Source organism: Procambarus clarkii, chromosome 47 (assembly GCF_040958095.1).
Source record: "Procambarus clarkii isolate CNS0578487 chromosome 47, FALCON_Pclarkii_2.0, whole genome shotgun sequence".
NCBI classification, from domain to species: domain Eukaryota; kingdom Metazoa; phylum Arthropoda; class Malacostraca; order Decapoda; family Cambaridae; genus Procambarus; species Procambarus clarkii.
Window position 1 is genome coordinate 33,786,462 of NC_091196.1, and position 19,035 is coordinate 33,805,496.

A 19,035-nucleotide genomic window follows, 5' to 3' on the forward strand; every position below is an offset into this window, starting at 1 on the left:
TGGGGGATGGTGTGGGTGGTGTGGGGGATGGTGTGGGTGGTGTGGGGGGTGGTGTGGGGATGGTGTGGGTGGTGTGGGGGATGGTGTGGGTGGAGGATGGTGTGGGGGATGGTGTGGGGGATGGTGTGGGTGGTGTGGGGGATGGTGTGGGTGGTGTGGAGGATGGTGTGGGTGGTGTGGAGGATGGTGTGGGTGGTGTGGAGGATGGTGTGGGTGGTGTGGGGGATGGTGTGGGTGGTGTGGGGGATGGTGTGGGTGGTGTGGGGGATGGTGTGGGTGGTGTGGGGGATGGTGTGGGGGATGGTGTGGGTGGTGTGGAGGATGGTGTGGGTGGTGTGGGGGATGGTGTGGGTGGTGTGGGGGATGGTGTGGGTGGTGTGGGGGATGGTGTGGGTGGTGTGGGGGATGGTGTGGGTGGTGTGGGGGATGGTGTGGGGGATGGTGTGGGTGGTGTGGAGTATGGTGTGGGTGGTGTGGAGTATGGTGTGGGTGGTGTGGAGGATGGGGGATGGTGTGAGTGGGGTGGGGGATGGTGTGGGTGGTGTGGAGGATGGTGTGAGTGGGGTGGGGGATGGTGATTCTCGCATCTCAGATTATTATTGACACCAAAAGAGCATGAAAGATATTATAATGAAGCACCACACAACAAAGAAACAAACTAATGTGTCCTGGCATATGTTTAAAAAAAAAAAAATAAGAAGGTTGTTGGGGCCGGACGTATGGAACGAATTCCGCACTGGAACGAATCGTCTTCGCCCCATATAGTTCGTTCAAGTGAGGACACACTGTATATAGATATATATATATATAGATATATATATATATATATATATATATATATATATATATATATATATATATATGTATATATATATATATATATATATGTATATATATATATATATATATATATATATATATATATATATATATATATATATGTCGTACCTAGTAGCCAGAATGCACTTCTCAGCCTACTATGCAAGGCCCAATTTGCCTAATAAGCCAAGTTTTCATGAATTAATATATTTTCTCTATTTTTTTCTTATGAAATGATAAAGCTACCCATTTCATTATGTACGAGGTCAATTTTTTTTTATTGGGGTTAAAATTAACGAAGATATATGACCGAACCTAACCAACCCTACCTAACCTAACCTAACCTATCTCTATAGGTTAGGTTAGGGTAGGTAGCCGAAAAAGTTAGGTTAGGTTAGGTAGTCGAAAAACAATTCATGAAAACTTGGCTTATTAGGCAAATTGGGCCTTGCATAGTAGGCCGAGAAGTGCCTTCTGGCTACTAGGTACGACATATATATATATATATATATATATATATATATATATATATATATATATATATATAATACATACATATATACATACAGTACAACCTCGATTCAACGTACTATATGGGACCGACCCCAGTTCGTTGGAGCGTTGGATTCGTTGCAAGAGGTGACCTTCAGGAGGCGTTTGCATCAGTGTCTTTATTTTTCTTGTAGACAATAAAAATGCATTACCATATTATATACTGTACCTATATATTATTACTCTACTAACAAATAATGTTACATTTGTTATTTACCTTACTGTTGGAGTTAAGTCCATCTTGAAGTCTCATGGAGTTGTGAATGCTGTACAGTAAATACATACTGTACTGTATTATGCCGTTAACACTGTGTTGAGTAGTTCTGTTGTATGTTGAGTACTACAATAAAGTTTATGAAAACTATTGTACACTAAAATTACTACAACTTTAATTTTAACACTATATTTTGATTTGTCAAGAGGTTGGAGTGTTCATTCCATGACTTTGTTGGACATATCGGCACAATCAAGGAACAGCTGTGCACCATGTTGGCTCCAAATGCACTCATTGTGTCAGTGATGGCTGACTGGTGGGTGGATGGCCAGGCAGGCAGGCAGGGAGGGAGGGAGGCAGGCAGGGAGGGAAGGAGGCAGGCAGGCAGGCAAGCAGGGAGGCAAGCAGGCAGGCAGGGAGGCAGGCAGGCAGGCAGGGAGGCAGGCAGGCAGGGAGGCAGGCAGGGAGGGAGGGAGGCAGGCAGGCAGGCAGAGCTTGGGAGGGAGAGGCAGGGAAGGAGAGGATGGAGATGGATTGATGGAAGGATGGAGGGAGGGATGGAAGGATGGATGATTTGAGGGTGTGTGTGTGTATGGATTGTAGGGGTGGGGGGGGGTGTCGGTGGTGGTGAAGGGACCGACTCGGTGATAACCCTAACTCTGACCCAGTTAACTTTTTTTTTAACTTGATTTGTTTCTTCAATTCTGGATGGATGGATGGAGGGAGAAAGGGGATGGATGGAGAGAGGGAGGGAGAGATGGATGGATGGAGAGAGGGAAGGATGGAGAGAGAGGGGGGGAAAATGGAGAGAGGGAGGCAGGGGGGGATGGAGAGAGAGCGAGGGAGGGAGGGATGGAGAGAGGGCTGGAGAGAGCGAGGGAGGGCTGGAGAGAGCGAGGGAGGGCTGGAGAGAGCGAGGGAGGGCTGGAGAGAGCGAGGGAGGGCTGGAGAGAGCGAGGGAGGGCTGGAGAGAGCGAGGGAGGGCTGGAGAGAGCGAGGGAGGGCTGGAGAGAGCGAGGGAGGACTGGAGAGAGCGAGGGAGGGCTGGAGAGAGCGAGGGAGGGCTGGAGAGAGCGAGGGAGGGCTGGAGAGAGCGAGGGAGGGCTGGAGAGAAGGAGGAAGGGAGGCTGGAGAGAGGGAGGGAGGAAGGGAGGGCTGGAGAGAGGGAGGGAGGGAGGGCTGGAGAGAGGGAGGGAGGGAGGGCTGGAGAGAGGGAGAGAGGGAGGGCTGGAGAGAGGGAGGGAGGGAGGGATGGAGAGAGGGAGGGAGGGCTGGAAAGAGAGAGGGGGGGATGGAGAGAGAGCGAGGGAGGGCTGGAGGGAGGGCTGGAGAGAGGGAGGGAGGGAGGGCTGGAGAGAGGGAGGGAGGGAGGGCTGGAGAGAGAGAGGGAGGGAGGGCTGGAGAGAGGGAGGGAGGGAGGGCTGGAGAGAGGGAGGGAGAGATGGCTGGAGAGAGGGAGGGAGAGATGGCTGGAGAGAGGGAGGGAGGGAGGGAGGGCTGGAGAGAGGGCTGGAGAGAGGGAGGGAGGGAGGGCTGGAGAGAGGGAGGGAGGGCTGGAGAGAGAGGGATGGAGAGAGGGAGGGAGGGAGGGATGGAGAGAGGGAGGGAGGGAGGGCTGGAGAGAGGGAGGGAGGACTGGAAAGAGGGAGGGAAGGATGGAGAGCTGGAGAGAGGGAGGGAGGGAGGGAGGGATGGAGAGAGGGAGGGAGGATGGAGATAGGGAGGGAGGGATGGAGAGAGGGAGGGAGGGAGGGATGGAGAGAGGGAGGGAGGGAGGGATGGAGATAGGGAGGGAGGGAGGGAGGGAGAGAGAGAGGGAGGGCTGAAAAGAGGAAGGGAGGGAGGGAGGGCTGGAGAGAGGGAGGGAGGGAGGGCTGAAAAGAGGAAGGGAGGGAGGGAGGGCTGGAGAGAGGGAGGGAGGGAGGGCTGGAGAGAGGGAGGGAGGGAGGGCTGGAGAGAGGGAGGGAGGGAGGGAGGGCTGGAGAGAGGGAGGGAGGGAGGGCTGGAGAGAGGGAGGGAGGGAGGGCTGGAGAGGGGGAGGGAGGGAGGGCTGGAGAGAGGGAGGGAGGGAGGGAGGGCTGGAGAGAGGGAGGGAGGGCTGGAGAGAGGGAGGGAGGGCGGGCTGGAGGGAGGGAGGGCTGGAGAGAGGGAGGGAGGGAGGGCTGGAGAGAGGGAGGGAGGGAGGGCTGGAGAGAGGGAGGGAGGGAGGGCTGGAGAGAGGGAGGGAGGGCTGGAGAGAGGGAGGGCGGGAGAGAGGTAGGGCTGGAGAGAGGGAGGGCTGGAGAGAGGGAGGGAGGGAGGGCTGGAGAGAGAGAGAGGGAGGGAGGGAGGGCTGGAGAGAGAGAGAGGGAGGGAGGGAGGGCTGGAGAGAGGGAGGGAGGGAGGGAGGGCTGGAGAGAGGGAGGGAGGGAGGGAGGGCTGGAGAGAGGGAGGGAGGGACAGAGGGAGGGCTGGAGAGAGGGAGGGAGGGACGAAGGGAGGGCTGGAGAGAGGGAGGGAGGGACGAAGGGAGGGCTGGAGAGAGGGAGGGAGGGACGAAGGGAGGGCTGGAGAGAGGGAGGGAGGGACGAAGGGAGGGCTGGAGAGAGGGAGGGAGGGACGAAGGGAGGGCTGGAGAGAGGGAGGGAGGGAGGGAGAGAGGGAGGGCTGGAGAGAGGGAGGGAGGGAGGGAGAGAGGGAGGGCTGGAGAGAGGGAGGGAGGGAGGGAGAGAGGGAGGGCTGGAGAGAGGGAGGGAGGGAGAGAGGGAGGGCTGGAGAGGAGGAGGGAGGGATGGAGAGAGGGAGGGAGGGAGGGCTGGAAAGAGAGAGGGGGGGCTGGAGAGAGAGCGAGGGAGGGCTGGAGAGAGAGAGAGCGAGGGAGGGCTGGAGAGAGAGCGAGCGAGGGAGGGAGGGAGGGCTGGAGAGAGGGAGGGAGGGAGGGCTGGAGAGAGGGAGGGAGGGAGGGCTGGAGAGAGGGAGGGAGGGAGGGAGGGCTGGAGAGAGGGAGGGAGGGAGGGCTGGAGAGAGGGAGGGAGGGCTGGAGAGAGGGAGGGAGGGCTGGAGAGAGAGGGATGGAGGGAGGGAGGGATGGAGAGAGGGAGGGAGAGAGGGCTGGAGAGAGGGAGGGAGGGAGGGAGGGCTGGAGAGAGGGAGGGAGGGAGGGCTGGAGAGAGGGAGGGAGGGCTGGAGAGAGAGGGATGGAGAGCGAGGGAGGGAGGGAGGGATGGAGAGAGGGAGGGAGGGAGGGAGGGCTGGAGAGAGGAAGAGAGGGAGGGAGGGCTGGAGAGAGGGAGGGAGGGAGGGCTGGAGAGAGGGAGGGAGGGAGGGCTGGAGAGAGGGAGGGAGGGCTGGAAAGAGGGAGGGAAGGATGGAGGGCTGGAGAGAGGGAGGGAGGGATGGAGAGAGGGAGGGAGGGATGGAGAGAGGGAGGGAGAGAGGGATGGAGAGAGGGAGGGAGGGAGGGCTGGAGAGAGGGAGGGAGGGAGGGAGGGAGGGCTGGAAAGAGGAAGGGAGGGAGGGCTGGAGAGAGGGAGGGAGGGATCTGGAGAGAGGGAGGGAGGGAGGGCTGGAGAGAGGGAGGGAGGGCTGGAGAGAGGGAGGGCTGGAGAGAGAGAGGGAGGGAGGGAGGGAGGGCTGGAGAGAGGGAGGGAGGGAGGGAGGGCTGGAGAGGGAAGGAGGGAGGGCTGGAGAGAGGGAGGGAGGGCTGGAGAGAGAGGGGGGGATGGAGAGGGAGGGAGGGAGGGAGGGCTGGAGAGAGAGCGAGCGAGGGCTGGAGAGAGCGAGCGAGGGAGGGAGGGAGGGCTGGAGAGAGGGAGGGAGGGCTGGAGAGAGGGAGGGAGGGAGGGAAGGCTGGAGAGAGGGAGGGAGGGAGGGCTGGAGAGAGGGAGGTAGGGAGGGAGGGCTGGAGAGAGGGAGGTAGGGAGGGAGGGCTGGAGAGAGGGAGGTAGGGAGGGAGGGCTGGAGAGAGGGAGGGAGGGCTGGAGAGAGGGAGGGAGGGAGGCCTGGAGGGAGGGAGGGAGGGCTGGAGAGAGGGAGGGCTGGAGAGAGGGAGGGAGGGAGGGCTGGAGAGAGGGAGGGAGGGAGGGCTGGAGAGAGGGAGGAAGGGAGGGCTGGAGAGAGGGAGGGAGGGTTGGAGAGAGGGAGGGAGGGAGGGAGGGCTGGAGAGAGAGAGGGGGGGATGGGGAGAGAGCGAGGGAGGGCTGGAGAGAGAGAGAGAGAGAGCGAGCGAGGGAGGGAGGGAGGGAGGGAGAGAGAGAGAGAGAGAGGAGGGTTGGAGAGAGGGAGGGAGGGAGGGCGGGCTGGAGAGAGGGAGGGAGGGAGGGCTGGAGAGAGGGAGGGAGGGAGGGCTGGAGAGAGGGAGGGAGGGAGGAAAGGCTGGAGAGACGGAGGGAGGGAGGGAGGGCTGGAAAGAGGAAGGGAGGGAGGGCTGGAAAGAGGAAGGGAGGGAGGGAGGGAGGGCTGGAGAGAGGGAGGGAGGGATCTGGAGAGAGGGAGGGAGGGAGGGCTGGAGAGAGGGAGGGAGGGAGGGCTGGAGAGAGGGAGGGAGGGAGGAAGGGAGGGCTGGAGAGAGGAAGGGAGGGCTGGAGAGAGAGAGAGAGGGAGGGAGGGAGGTCTGGAGAGAGGGAGGGAGGGCTGGAGAGAGGGAGGGAGGGAGGGCTGGAGAGAGGGAGGGAGGGCTGGAGAGAGGGAGGGAGGGCTGGAGAGAGGGAGAGAGGGCTGGAGAGAGGGAGGGAGGGAGGGAGGGCTGGAGAGAGAGGGAGGGAGGGCTGGAGAGAGAGGGAGGGAGGGCTGGAGAGAGGGAGGGAGGGCTGGAGAGAGGGAGGGAGGGCTGGAGAGAGAGAGAGGGGGGGGGGATGGAGAGGGAGGGAGGGCTGGAGAGAGAGAGGGGGGGATGGAGAGGGATGGAGGGAGAGAGAGCGAGGGAGGGATGGAGAGAGAGAGAGAGCGAGGGAGGGATGGAGAGAGAGCGAGGGAGGGCTGGAGAGAGAGCGAGCGAGGGAGGGAGGGAGGGCTGGAGAGAGGGAGGGAGGGCTGGAGAGAGGGAGGGAGGGAGGGAGGGCTGGAGAGAGGGAGGGAGGGAGGGCTGGAGAGAGGGAGGGAGGGAGGGCTGGAGAGAGGGAGGGAGGGAGGAAGGGAGGGCTGGAGAGGGAGGGAGGGAGAGAGGGAGGGGGGATGGATGGAGATAGGAAGGGAGGGAGGGAGGGCTGGAGAGAGAGAGGGGGGGATGGGGAGGAGAGCGAGGGAGGGCTGGAGAGAGAGAGAGAGAGCGAGCGAGGGAGGGAGGGAGGGAGGGAGAGAGAGAGGGAGGGTTGGAGAGAGGGAGGGAGGGAGGGCGGGCTGGAGAGAGGGAGGGAGGGAGGGCTGGAGAGAGGGAGGGAGGGAGGGCTGGAGAGAGGGAGGGAGGGAGGAAGGGCTGGAGAGACGGAGGGAGGGAGGGCTGGAAAGAGGAAGGGAGGGAGGGAGGGAGGGCTGGAGAGAGGGAGGGAGGGATCTGGAGAGAGGGAGGGAGGGAGGGCTGGAGAGAGGGAGGGAGGGAGGGCTGGAGAGAGGGAGGGAGGGAGGAAGGGAGGGCTGGAGAGAGGGAGGGAGGGCTGGAGAGAGAGAGAGAGGGAGGGAGGGAGGTCTGGAGAGAGGGAGGGAGGGCTGGAGAGAGGGAGGGAGGGAGGGCTGGAGAGAGGGAGGGAGGGCTGGAGAGAGGGAGGGAGGGCTGGAGAGAGGGAGAGAGGGCTGGAGAGAGGGAGGGAGGGAGGGAGGGCTGGAGAGAGAGGGAGGGAGGGCTGGAGAGAGGGAGGGAGGGCTGGAGAGAGGGAGGGAGGGCTGGAGAGAGGGAGGGAGGGCTGGAGAGAGAGAGAGGGGGGGGATGGAGAGGGAGGGAGGGCTGGAGAGAGAGAGGGGGGGATGGAGAGGGATGGAGGGAGAGAGAGCGAGGGAGGGATGGAGAGAGAGCGAGGGAGGGCTGGAGAGAGAGCGAGCGAGCGAGGGAGGGAGGGAGGGCTGGAGAGAGGGAGGGAGGGCTGGAGAGAGGGAGGGAGGGCTGGAGAGAGGGAGGGAGGGAGGGCTGGAGAGAGGGAGGGAGGGAGGGCTGGAGAGAGGGAGGGAGGGAGGAAGGGAGGGCTGGAGAGGGAGGGAGGGAGAGAGGGAGGGGGGATGGATGGAGATAGGAAGGGAGGGAGGGAGGGATGAAGAGAGGGAGGGAGGGAGAGAGAGAGGAAGGGAGGGAGGGAGGGAGGGCTGGAGAGAGCGAGGGAGGGCTGGAGAGAGCGAGGGAGGGCTGGAGAGAGCGAGGGAGGGCTGGAGAGAGCGAGGGAGGGCTGGAGAGAGCGAGGGAGGGCTGGAGAGAGCGAGGGAGGGCTGGAGAGAGCGAGGGAGGGCTGGAGAGAGCGAGGGAGGGCTGGAGAGAGCGAGGGAGGGCTGGAGAGAGCGAGGGAGGGCTGGAGAGAGCGAGGGAGGGCTGGAGAGAGCGAGGGAGGGCTGGAGAGAGCGAGGGAGGGCTGGAGAGGAGGAGGGAGGGAGGGCTGGAGAGAGGGAGGGAGGGAGGGAGGGCTGGAGAGAGGGAGGGAGGGAGGGAGGGCTGGAGAGAGGGAGGGAGGGAGGGCTGGAGAGAGGGAGGGAGGGAGGGCTGGAGAGAGGGAGGGAGGGAGGGCTGGAGAGAGGGAGGGAGGGAGGGCTGGAGAGAGGGAGGGAGGGAGGGCTGGAGAGAGGGAGGGAGGGAGGGCTGGAGAGAGGGAGGGAGGGAGGGCTGGAGAGAGGGAGGGAGGGAGGGCTGGAGAGAGGGAGGGAGGGAGGGCTGGAGAGAGGGAGGGCTGGAGAGAGGGAGGGAGGGAGGGCTGGAGAGAGGGAGGGCTGGAGAGAGAGGGAGGGAGGGCTGGAGAGAGAGAGGGAGGGAGGAAGGAAGGGCTGGAGGGAGAGAGGGAGGGGGATGGAGATAGGGAGGGAGGGATGGAGATAGGGAGGGAGGGAGGGAGGGAGGGATGGAGAGAGGGAGGGAGGGAGAGAGAGAGGAAGGGAGGGAGGGAGGGAGGGCTGGAGAGAGCGAGGGAGGGCTGGAGAGAGCGAGGGAGGGCTGGAGAGAGCGAGGGAGGGCTGGAGAGAGCGAGGGAGGGCTGGAGAGAGCGAGGGAGGGCTGGAGAGAGCGAGGGAGGGCTGGAGAGAGCGAGGGAGGGCTGGAGAGAGCGAAGGAGGGCTGGAGAGAGCGAGGGAGGGCTGGAGAGAAGGAGGAAGGGAGGGCTGGAGAGAGGGAGGGAGGGAGGGCTGGAGAGAGGGAGGGAGGGAGGGCTGGAGAGAGGGAGAGAGGGAGGGCTGGAGAGAGGGAGGGAGGGAGGAAGGGAGAGAGGGAGGGAGGAAGGGAGGGCTGGAGAGAGGGAGAGAGGGAGGGAGGGAGGGCTGGAGAGAGGGAGGGAGGGAGGGCTGGAGAGAGGGAGGGAGGGAGGGCTGGAGAGAGGGAGGGAGGGAGGGCTGGAGAGAGGGAGGGAGGGAGGGCTGGAGAGAGGGAGGGAGGGAGGGCTGGAGAGAGGGAGGGAGGGAGGGCTGGAGAGAGGGAGGGAGGGAGGGCTGGAGAGAGGGAGGGAGGGAGGGCTGGAGAGAGGGAGGGAGGGAGGGCTGGAGAGAGGGAGGGAGGGAGGGCTGGAGAGAGAGAGGGAGGGGGGGCTGGAGAGAGAGAGGGAGGGGGGGCTGGAGAGAGGGAGGGAGGGGGGGCTGGAGAGAGGGAGGGAGGGAGGGCTGGAGAGAGGGAGGGAGGGAGGGCTGGAGAGAGGGAGGGAGGGAGGGCTGGAGAGAGGGAGGGAGGGAGGGCTGGAGAGAGGGAGGGAGGGAGGGCTGGAGAGAGGGAGGGAGGGAGGGCTGGAGAGAGGGAGGGAGGGAGGGCTGGAGAGAGGGAGGGAGGGAGGGCTGGAGAGAGGGAGGGAGGGAGGGCTGGAGAGAGAGGGAGGGAAGGCGGGCTGGAGGGAGGGAGGGCTGGAGGGAGGGAGGGCTGGAGAGAGGGAGGGAGGGAGGGAGGGCTGGAGAGAGGGAGGGAGGGAGGGAGGGCTGGAGAGAGGGAGGGAGGGAGGGAGGGCTGGAGAGAGGGAGGGAGGGAGGGAGGGCTGGAGAGAGGGAGGGAGGGCTGGAGAGAGGGAGGGAGGGCTGGAGAGAGGGAGGGAGGGAGGGAGGGCTGGAGAGAGGGAGGGAGGGCTGGAGAGAGGGAGGGAGGGAGGGAGGGCTGGAGAGAGGGAGGGAGGGAGGGAGGGAGGGCTGGAGAGACGGAGGGAGGGCTGGAGAGACGGAGGGAGGGAGGGAGGGCTGGAGAGACGGAGGGAGGGAGGGAGGGCTGGAGAGACGGAGGGAGGGAGGGAGGGCTGGAGAGACGGAGGGAGGGAGGGAGGGCTGGAGAGACGGAGGGAGGGAGGGAGGGCTGGAGAGAGGGAGGGAGGGAGGGAGGGCTGGAGAGAGGGAGGGAGGGAGGGAGGGCTGGAGAGAGGGAGGGAGGGAGGGAGGGCTGGAGAGAGGGAGGGAGGGAGGGAGGGCTGGAGAGAGGGAGGGAGGGAGGGCTGGAGAGAGGGAGGGAGGGAGGGCTGGAGAGAGGGAGGGAGGGAGGGCTGGAGAGAGGGAGGAAGGGAGGGCTGGAGGGAGAGAGGGAGGGGGGTGGAGATAGGGAGGGAAGGATGGAGATAGGGAGGGAGGGAGGGAGGGAGGGATGGAGAGAGGGAGGGAGGGAGAGAGAGAGGAAGGGAGGGAGGGAGGGAGGGCTGGAGAGAGCGAGGGAGGGCTGGAGAGAGCGAGGGAGGGCTGGAGAGAGCGAGGGAGGGCTGGAGAGAGCGAGGGAGGGCTGGAGAGAAGGAGGAAGGGAGGGCTGGAGAGAGGGAGGGAGGGAGGGCTGGAGAGAGGGAGGGAGGGAGGGCTGGAGAGAGGGAGGGAGGGAGGGCTGGAGAGAGGGAGGGAGGGAGGGCTGGAGAGAGGGAGGGAGGGAGGGCTGGAGAGAGGGAGGGAGGGAGGGCTGGAGAGAGGGAGGGAGGGAGGGCTGGAGAGAGGGAGGGAGGGAGGGCTGGAGAGAGGGAGGGAGGGAGGGCTGGAGAGAGGGAGGGAGGGAGGGCTGGAGAGAGAGAGGGAGGGGGGGCTGGAGAGAGAGAGGGAGGGAGGGCTGGAGAGAGGGAGGGAGGGAGGGCTGGAGAGAGGGAGGGAGGGAGGGAGGGCTGGAGAGAGAGAGGGAGGGAGGGAGGGAGGGCTGGAGAGAGGGAGGGAGGGCTGGAGAGAGGGAGGGAGGGCTGGAGAGAGGGAGGGAGGGATGGAGAGAGGGAGGGAGGGCTGGAGAGAGAGAGGGGGGGATGGAGAGAGAGCGAGGGAGGGCTGGAGAGAGACCGAGCGAGGGAGGGAGGGAGGGAGGGAGGGCGGGCTTTAGAGAGGGAGGGAGGGAGGGCTGGAGAGAGGGAGGGAGGGAGGAAGGGCTGGAGAGAGGGAGGGAGGGAGGGAGGGCGGGCTGGAGAGAGGGAGGGAGGGCGGGCTGGAGAGAGGGAGGGAGGGCGGGCTGGAGAGAGGGAGGGAGGGCGGGCTGGAGAGAGGGAGGGAGGGAGGGCTGGAGAGAGGGAGGGAGGGACGGCTGGAGAGAGGGAGGGAGGGAGGGCTGGAGAGAGAGAGGGAGGGAGGGCTGGAAAGAGGGAGGGAGGGCTGGAGAGAGGGAGGGAGGGAGGGCTGGAGAGAGGGAGGGAGGGAGGGCTGGAGAGAGGGAGGGAGGGAGGGCTGGAGAGAGGGAGGGAGGGAGGGCTGGAGAGAGGGAGGGAGGGAGGGCTGGAGAGAGAGAGGGAGGGAGGGAGGGAGAGAGAGAGGGAGGGAGGGAGGGAGAGAGAGCGAGGGAGGGCTGGAGAGCGAGCGAGCGAGGGAGGGCTGGAAAGAGGGAGGGAAGGATGGAGAGAGGGAGGGAGGGGGGATGGAGAGAGGGAGGGAGGGGGGATGGAGAGAGCGAGGGAGGGAGGGATGGAGAGAGGGAGGGAGGGATGGAGAGAGGGAGGGAGGGAGGGATGGAGAGAGGGAGGGAGGGAGGGAGGGAGGGAGGGATGAAACAAGCATGGTGTGTGTACAGGGATTAGACCTGTCCACTCACGCTAGAGTTGTTCCAATAACATACAGTAATTTCTCAAAGAGCAGATGTCTATCATATTACAGTATATTTTCGGTTTTATTTAGTTTAGTTTAACCCCTTAACTGCGTTGCCTCCAAATGTGACACCCCTGCAGTGTGCAGGAAATAAATTCTCTGGAAAAAATTCTTTTTTCTTTTTAAAGTGTCAAAAACCTTTCCCTCAGTATGGGTATGAAAAAAAAAAGTCGAAATTGTACTTACTTTGGCTGCTATGGGGTCCGGAAGTTGGGGCGTGACGTCATCATTCCCCGTGCGCCCGTGCCATAAGCTCTCGGGGGTGGTGGGGCGCTCGGGGCGGGGTGCGCGAGTTGTCGCAAATATATTTTCGTTCATTTTTTGCGCACCTTTCCACATACATTTTCATTGTTTTTATGTGCCAATCCAATGTATAATGAACACGTACACTATAATATCGCAGTCCAACATCCGTACTGTCCGTAGACACTGTGTTACGTGCATGAAACTTGTGTACACAAATGCAGCACATATTTACTATGTATCATGCTAATTTGTGTATATATACAATCTATTTACACACTATACACTGTCACACACTATATACTGTCTCCACTCGATCATCCGGACTATATGGGAAGGACCCCCAGCCGGATTATCACATTTTTCGGATAATGGTACTTTTTCACCTACGAGTCCAAAAGTGACCATTTCCAACTATTTTTATACTACAAACAACATAATTTGAATTGCCTTGCCACATACAATTATTAAATATTCAACTAGAAACCTCAACTTACCTTGTTGGTGTTCGTCTTCTTGATTGATGCCACACATCTTGAAGTTAAAAATTCTTAACAATTTACGTAACCTATACTAACACAACACTAAAATTAACACTTAAAATTACTGTACAGTTCATTAAGCTAAGTTAGTTTTGACTGCCAGCTGCTGAAGCCTCACTGGTTGAGGGCATTTGGGTTGCCTGTGAGGCCTCACTTGTTGAAGGTGCTTGCTTGCACTTCACTTGTTGAAGCGCTTGCATGCCCTCACTTGTTGAAGGCGCTTGGCTTGCCTGTGACGCCTCACTTGTTAAAGGCGCTTGCTTGCGCCTCACTTGTTGAAAGCGCTTGGCTTGCCTGTGGCGCGTCACTTGTTGAAAGCGCTTGGCTTGCCTGTGGCGCCTCACTTGTTGAAAGCGCTTGGCTTGCCTGTGGCGCCTCACTTGTTGAAAGCGCTTGGCTTGCCTGTGGCGCCTCACTTGTTGAAAGCGCTTGGCTTGCCTATAATGCCTCACTAGTTGAAGGCGCTTGGCTGCCTGTGACGCCTCACTGTTTGAACAACACGTAACTTGTCTTTAATTGCTAGGACAATCTTCTTCCTCTTAACACTTCCAGAACGATTGATGCTGCTACCAGACATATTCTTGGTCAAAAATGTTCAAAATTACTATGAAAATTAAGAAAGTTATTTAAAAAAATATTTCACTAATGGCGCAACACTGTGAGGCCGCACTGGTTGAGGCGTATAACTGTGACTTGTCTTTAATTGTTAGGACAACTTTCTTCCTCTTAACACCTCCAGAACGATTGATGCTGCTACCAAACATAGTCTTGGCCAAAAATGTTCAAAGTTACTATGAAAATAAAAAAGTTATTTAAAAAAATATTTCCCTAATGGCGCAGCACTGTGTATAACACGAGGGACGGACGCACATGGGTTGACCAGTGTTGGACAGGTCCACTTGGGGCAGCCATAGCGTTACGTAGGCCGCCAGGAGGAAAAAAATTCACAATATTTTTTAAGGAAACTTCAGCCTGTGCACAATGCTTTTAGGAAACTTATTTATTTGTTATTACATAATTACTAGTAGTTATTTTATTTGTTTTTGGCTATGATTAATTGTTCTAATAGCAGCCAATAGCAGCTGCCTCGTATGGGCCAATAGCAGCTGCCTCGTATGGGCCAATAGGAGCATTTGGCCATGAACACATTCAGAACACCTCGAGTGAGAGCAGCCACACCCAGCCAGTCTCCCTCACTCCAACATCTTACTCGCCAACATTGCTCCTCCCACCATATTGCTATAGTTCTTATTACACATGTTCTATATACCTATCTACATGTTTTATTTACCAGAACTATGCAAGTAAGCCGGTATTGTGTCCAAACAGTACAGTGGCCACAATACACTGCATGAAAAATCACACAGCAGACGACGCTACGATTACGTCACCTCCCTCACCAAAATAGCTCCTCTCAACATTCTCCTGTTGCTGTTCTTACACTATATACACACACTATATATACCCATGTACATATGTGTTGCCCATAGCGAACCACTAAGCTAGTATGGTGAGCAAAACAAGAGTGGCAGCCACACACACACAATGAGGCTACCTCAATTCTGGCCCTCCCTCCTTCATCAAAATTCCTCCTTCCACAATACTACACACAACGCTAATTATAACCACAATCCTGCTATTATCACAATCCTGGTCACTAATTCCTGTAAATGAATAATTGACCACACGTTTATTTTGAAAAGGAACCTAAGAAATCATTTGAAGATTCCTAGATGAATGAAATAATGCTGTGGTGCTGTGGCTAGCGCTGTGAACATCGTGAACAGCATTGAATCACTGATATTTGAACATTGTACCCAGTCATTATCACACTCAGGCTCTAATATAACACTATCATAGCTAAATAATACATGTTATATATATATTTTGACATTATTAGGGGATGCTGTGGTCACATGCTGAACAGCAGTGCTGTGCGCTCATGCTGCGAGCGCCAGCCTTGGTTGCTCACACACTACTGAGGCTCCCACACCCGGGAATGTGGACCACGATTTTTTTTAAAGATGGCGTCTGTTTACAAGAGCCCTGAGGAAGCTGATGTGAACCCCATGTAGCCGCGGGAGTTTTGAATGGAACGTGAAAAATACAAATACCCGGAGGCGCGTTGCGCAAACCAGACGTGAGCCTGCAGGCGCGTTGCGCAGTTTAAGGGTTAATTAGGATAATAAAAAAGCTATTTAAACACTGGTTTTAGAAATTATTTATTAATATGAAACTGTCAAAAAGTCATGGGTCACTGAACTGTGACGACACACAGATGAAAGTGAGTGAAACCTCACTGTAAAGTGAGGTTTACAGTACAGTATTCTCTTATCTGTCCGACAGAAAAATAAAAAACGCAAGGGGACAACGTACCCAAGCGGAACAGAGCCGGCCGTTAAAATAGGTGATAACTAGCTGTGCAGTACCCTGCACCCCTACCAATGACAAAAACTACCTCCTACCCAGAGGCAAACAAGGGCAACAAGACCCCAGCTGACTCCAAGGGTGGCCAAGTACCGAGCAGTAAAAGACACAGCAGAGGTAGACCCCAAAGTGACTTGTGGAAGGTGGCCCCCAAGCCCCAAGGTCAGTACTTACTGGGCACCTAGGGAAGGAAACCCTAGGTGCATGCAGCCCGAATACTGTTGAATATTATTTCTGGCTCGCCCACCACCTGTAGAGACAGACTGAGCCACAAGGCACAGAAACTGGAACCAAAGCAGGAGCCAGAGGCACACGACTTGCCAGTATCGAGTCGGCAAAAAACTGGTGGGTGGATCGCTGGCGCAGGCGTTTGCGGGTTCCCCCTTACCCCTCCCCAGAATGAGGGGGTTGCGCAGACAGGGGCGTGACGACGTGATGACGTCATGCTTGTTTGCTAATAGACGTTTGGGGAGTTCTGTCCACTCGTCTGGCTTTTGGTATCAATTTTTCACCAGAATAGGGGATTGTTTTGGGGCGCCTACTTTTCTGGGTGCCAGAAAGTCGTAGTCGATGGCAGACATAGAATGCTCCCAACCACATGGGGGTTTCTATAGGCCATTGCTCCTCGTGCCTCTCTGAGGGGGCCTGGTTCTGGCCGTGGTCCCCAATAGACAAGAACTCCATACACATTGACTGATCCCAGAAAGTTGTACATATCCATATCAGGTCTCATAGCAGGTCTCCAGATCCCTGATTAAGTTGTTTAGGGTCTCTGGGTAAAGTACTTGGATTCCTGGGAATTGCCACAGATCTTTGGGTGAGTGCACTGGATTCTTGGGCAGGTATTCAATAGTACTAGTCTTTGCTTTAAGATATCAGGTATGTGTCATGACTCCTGGGTAAGCATTTCAGTTTGTCAGTGGTAGCTACGGATCTCAATGTGTGAGTTCTTTGCATCACCAGCGAGTGCTTACCATCCTCTAGAGTTTCCACAATGGACAGAAAAATAGTGTACTAAAGCGCTCGAACCTAGCCTAACCTTTCAACCATGCATAGAAAACATGAATGTTTGTGAACCCCTGTGATTTATAATACCATTGTATATGGCCTGTTGGGGGGATATTGGCATCAGAGTGTGCTGTATTATGTGACAGGATGGGTTGGCTCAAGATGGGTGTATACCCGAGTCTCTGGGTGAGATTTGTGGGTCACCAGGATGTGCCTCGGGTGAGTGCCTTGGATCTGTGGGGTAATGTCTGTGGCTTGTATCTTGTACAATATTTAATTTTTATTCATATTTTATATGAGTAATGTTTTAACAATTACAGGTGGCAGCTGAATTGTCCAAAGCCGCAGGTGTAAATAAAATACTTGTGGCCGATTCAGAAGCACTGATAGGCTTTATGCCTGAGTGTCTTACTCCTGTTGTCCTTGCTGTACACAACCAGTTCAAGTTTACACATATTGTTGGTAAGTTTCATATTATACTAGTGTAATAATTTTGTTTATACAAGACAGCCCATCCTTTTAAAATGATGGGCTGTCTTATATATAAACACTTATCTCTATAACAGTTTTGTTTTTGTTTATTACAAACATTTTTTATTAATAGTATTCATATTAATAGTTGTTTTTGTAACTATTTGGTTGAAAGGGCCAATACAGTATAACTAGAGCATACCTGTAGAGGGTTTAGGGAGTTCTTTTACTCCCTGACTCAATGGGCCCCATATGTAGTTATGGACCACCAAAAAGTTGACATTTTGTATTATTGAATTTGGCCAAATGAGAAACTTTTCTGGGGGAGCCCCTTTGGCTCCCCGGAGCTATCCAGGCTGATATGTATATTGTTAGACTTTGGCATCAGTCAGTGTGTATGGAGTTCTAGGCCTATGGGGGACCATGAGCCAGAACCTGGCCCCCCCTCAGAGACATGAGGAGCAATGGCCTACAGAAATGCACATGGGATTTGGAGCATTCTATGTCTGCTATCGACTGGGCCAGGCACCCAGAAAGGTAAGTGCCTCAAAACAAACTCCTATTCTGGTTAAAATGACTAAAATATACAAATGAGTAGACATAACTCTCCAAATGAAAACGAGCTAATAATCATGACGTCACACAAGCCACGCCGCATGTCTGCGCAGCTTCCCCCCTCCCTTTAAGGGGGAAGGGGGGAGCCCCAGACCAACCGCGCCGGCGATCCACCCTCCAGTTCTCAGCTGATGTGATTGTGGCATGGTCGTGTGGCTCCAGCTCCAGATTCTCTGTTGTGTTGTGTTGTGCTTTGAGTACAGTACAGTACAACCTCGATTCAACGTACTATATGGGACCAACCCCAGTTCGTTAGAGCGTTGGATTCGTTGCAAGAGGAGACCTTCAGGAGGCGTTTGTGTCGGTGTCTTTTTTTTTTCTTGTACACAATAAAAATGCATTATCATATTGCATACTGTACCTATATATTACTTCTCTACTAAAAAATACTGTAATTCATAAATTTACCTTATTGTTAAAGTTATGTCCATCTAGAAGTTTCGTGACTTTGTGAATGCTCTACAGTAAATACGTACTGCAGGGCATTATGCCGTTAGCACTGTGTTGATTAAAAGTAGTTCTGCTGTATGTTGAGTACTACAATACAGTTCATGAAAACTATTGTACACTAAAATTACTGCAACTTTAATTTTAACACTGTGTACACACTTAAATTTAACACTTGTTCTAACTGTTCACGCCGCACACAATGTTTTTGATGTTTGCATCAGCTTTGCTGATGCTCACTGCTGCTGTGGGTTCAGCTGCATCTGAGCTGGTGCTGGCTGCTGTTGTACCAGTGCTGGGTACAACTGTGCTCGTGCTGGGTACGGCTGTTGTACCAGTGCTGGGTACATCTGTGCTTGTGCTGGGTACTGCTGTTCTCGTGCTGGGTACAGCTGTTCTTGTGCTGGGTACGGCTGTTCTCGTGCTGGGTTCGGCTGTTCTCGTGCTGGGTTCGGCTGTTCTCGTGCTGGGTTCGGCTGTTCTCGTGCTGGGTTCGGCTGTTCTCGTGCTGGGTTCGGCTGTTCTCGTGCTGGGTACAGCTGTTCTCATGCTGGGTTCGGCTGTTCTCGTTCTGGGTTCGGCTGTTCTCGTGCTGGGTTCAGCTGTTCTCGTGCTGGGTTCAGCTGTTCTCGTGCTGGGTTCGGCTGTTCTCGTGCTTGGTACGGCTGTTCTCGTGCTTGGTACGGCTGTTCTCTTGCTGAGTACGGCTGTTCTCGTACTGAGTACAGCTGTTCTCGTGCTGGGTACGGCTGTTCTTGTGCTGGTTGATTTTCTGCTATTAGTTCTTGCAAAATATTGCTTCATTTTTGGCATTAATAAGGCACTATTAGTAAGCCCCTGAGACATTCTGTTTTATAACCAAAGAGCTGAAGTAAAAAATGGTCAATTCCACAATTATTTTTCCACTGGCGGATAAATACTGTACGTCAATCACAGACAAAGCTAAGGGCACTGGGTGCATACTGTACGAACACAGACTAAGTCTATATGTACACGCTTCAGTAGGCTGGTGTTTAAGCCAGATCCAGTAACATAAATTTCTCTTAAATATTCGATTTAAATCAAATTATATATTTTTGGGTTATATATTTAGTTTAGCAACATTATTACGATAATAAGACCTATAAAAAATACTTATTTTGGAACTGATTTATTAATTTTATTATTTCGAAGTCGTAGGTCACTGAACTGTGGCGACGAAATCGAACAAAACACCGCCTGGTGCTATGTTCGATTTCCAGTAACATAAATTTCTCTCAAGTATTCGATTTACATTAAATTATATATTGTTGGGTTACATATTTAGTTTAGCAACATTATTATGGTAATAAGAGCTATAAAAAATACTTTGGAACTGATTTATTAATTTTATTATTTCGAAGCCGTAGATCACCGAACTGTGGCGACGAAATCGTACAAAACAAGCATGGTGTTGTGTGGACAGGGATTAGACCAGTCCACTCGTGCTGGAGTTGTGCCGCCAATAACGTGAATAATTTCTCAAATACTTTAACAGATATCTATCATATTACAGTATATTTTTTATTTTATTTAGTTTAGTTTAATTAGGATAATAAAGAGTTATTAAAACAC

At 55.8% G+C, this 19,035-nt stretch overlaps 1 protein-coding gene across 2 annotated transcripts in view; it reads left to right on the forward strand.

The window, feature by feature from the left end:
- wal (electron transfer flavoprotein subunit alpha wal) overlaps positions 1–19,035 on the forward strand; it is a gene marked incomplete at its 5' end in the record, with an annotated part of 155,562 nt that overhangs the window by 37,076 nt on the left and 99,451 nt on the right. For both annotated transcript variants that reach the window (XM_069302209.1, XM_069302210.1), the window contains 1 exon segment: positions 16,230–16,371. In XM_069302209.1, coding sequence (XP_069158310.1) covers positions 16,230–16,371 — 142 coding nt within the window.